The sequence below is a fragment of the Haliaeetus leucocephalus genome, unplaced genomic scaffold (assembly GCF_000737465.1).
Source record: "Haliaeetus leucocephalus isolate CR32 unplaced genomic scaffold, Haliaeetus_leucocephalus-4.0 Scaffold668, whole genome shotgun sequence".
NCBI lineage: Eukaryota > Metazoa > Chordata > Aves > Accipitriformes > Accipitridae > Haliaeetus > Haliaeetus leucocephalus.
Genome location: NW_010973104.1, coordinates 5,868,984 through 5,870,837, shown reverse-complemented (window position 1 = coordinate 5,870,837; position 1,854 = coordinate 5,868,984). Strand labels below are relative to the sequence as shown.

The 1,854-nt window shown below is 49.5% G+C and overlaps 1 protein-coding gene across 1 annotated transcript in view; it reads left to right on the top strand.

Moving 5' to 3' along the window:
* Nucleotides 1–1,141: 1,141 nt before the first annotated feature.
* Nucleotides 1,142–1,854, top strand: part of CDYL2 (chromodomain protein, Y-like 2) — a 61,741-nt gene continuing 61,028 nt past the window's right edge. Inside the window, exon 1 of the mRNA XM_010579724.1 lies at nt 1,142–1,733. Coding sequence (XP_010578026.1) covers nt 1,142–1,733 — 592 coding nt within the window. The remainder of the gene's footprint in view (nt 1,734–1,854) is intronic.

Here is a 1,854-nt window from a genome sequence, read left to right as displayed (position 1 = left end):
AAATGACTCACTGGATTTGACTGCCATTTTGTTTACTGCTGTGGAAAGCAGCAAAGTAGTAGGTGTAATAAAGCAGACTTTGAAGAGGAATGTATTAAAATGTCTACTTATCGATGGAATATTCTGCTCAATGACCACTCCAAAGAGCTGATTCGCTACTGTAAACAATAAAAGTCACTTTACAATAAGACAAAATAATTGATTTATCAAGAAGAAACCATGGGGTGTGATTATTAAGTCATGCATTTCTTGGGAATTAACAAATGTTTGCTGCACTAGTTACTACAATTGCTAAAGGCATGGGTAGTTTACAGTATTTCTTAATCCTTTCAACATTTTGCTCTTCAAATATCAAATCCCAACAATGCAAATATCTCTGGCAAATTGGAAATCAGAGAACAACCCTCCAGTTACTTCAGTTCAGATAAACAGTTACGTTTTATGTAAGCAGAGTGCCTTGTCCTTAGGAATTCAACATTATCACACCACACAGCAGACCACACAAACCATAAACATCTTTGAGCTCCAAACTACCATAAGATAGTTTTTATTGAACTGTAAGTCAATACTAAACTGGTTAGCTGGCAAGTTCATAATCACCAGAGGTAATATTCACAGTTCAGGAGATGGGGTCAATCAAGAGCTGGATGTGCATGTGTTATTTCCTACTTTCACAATAAAAGGTGACAATGTTCAAAATACCCAATATCGGTATTTCAAACAGGAATTGTCTCAGTTGGAAGAGTCTTCAGCTTCACCCCACTTGGACCATGCTGGGATTTTTGGTCATAAATGAAATTTCAGATATAATTCAACACCAGCGACATTTATTAACCATGCCGAGACTTACTGTATAATACTTACTGTATTATACTGCCGCTCAGATAATAGTCTGGGCAGTGCCAAGTGCCACATTAATGCGGAGTGCAGTGTTACACAAAGGACTGAAATCAAAAGATGAGAAACGCCAACACACTGACGACGAACGAAAGCCATGACCACGGCAAAGCCAGACCGTCGCGCAGTACTCAGCGTCGCTCCCAGACTCCGGGGGAATGACTACCAGAGGCCAGCTGTGCGGTGAGAACATGGCGTCTAAGGGCCGGTAACAACTACAGCCGGCTGGCTACGAAGCCGAGGTATGAAGGACTGGTCAGAGCAAACCCTAGCAGTGCTCTTTCGTACCGAGAAAGATAGTATCGAGAGGACGCTCAACGCTTTACCTGGAGAAACAAATAGTTCGCAGCACGAAGCTGCAGGAACACGACTCGATACTCAAGCGGCCTCCACAGAGCACAGCCCTTCGCTTCGCGGTGGCCACGGCATCGCGCTAAGGGCCTTTCGCCGCGCACCGGCTCCTGTCTCCTCAAGACTCCATCGTGCCCGGTGGAAAGCGGGGGCTTCCTCTCGTGACGAGCTAGTTCGTCTTCACTCACGGCCAAGCTGGTGTGAGGAAAAACCTCCTCAACCTGGGAATCCCCGAGCAGGAGGTGTTTTGGCGGTGATGGCGGATAAAGGCAGGCGGGAGGTGGAGATGCCGCCCGGCTTGCTTGGTGCCATCTTCACGGGGATCCCTCACTCGGGCGAGCCGCCGCGCTGGGCCACGAGGATGCCGGCGGCCATGGGGCGGCCCTTTTCCTCGGAGGAAAGGCCCGGGAGGCTCCGAGACGGCAACCGCCGGCAGCTTCGTGCCTCCCCGCGTCCCGCAAACGCTTCGAAACGCCGGCCGCCCAGTGCCTCCACGTGAAGACCAGGTGGCGGGGAGGTCCGCGGCTTCCATTTCCTGGAGAGGGCTGGCTAATTTGCAAAATGGCTGCGAGGGAGCGGGAGAGGCCTCTCCTCGCCCGGCGGAGG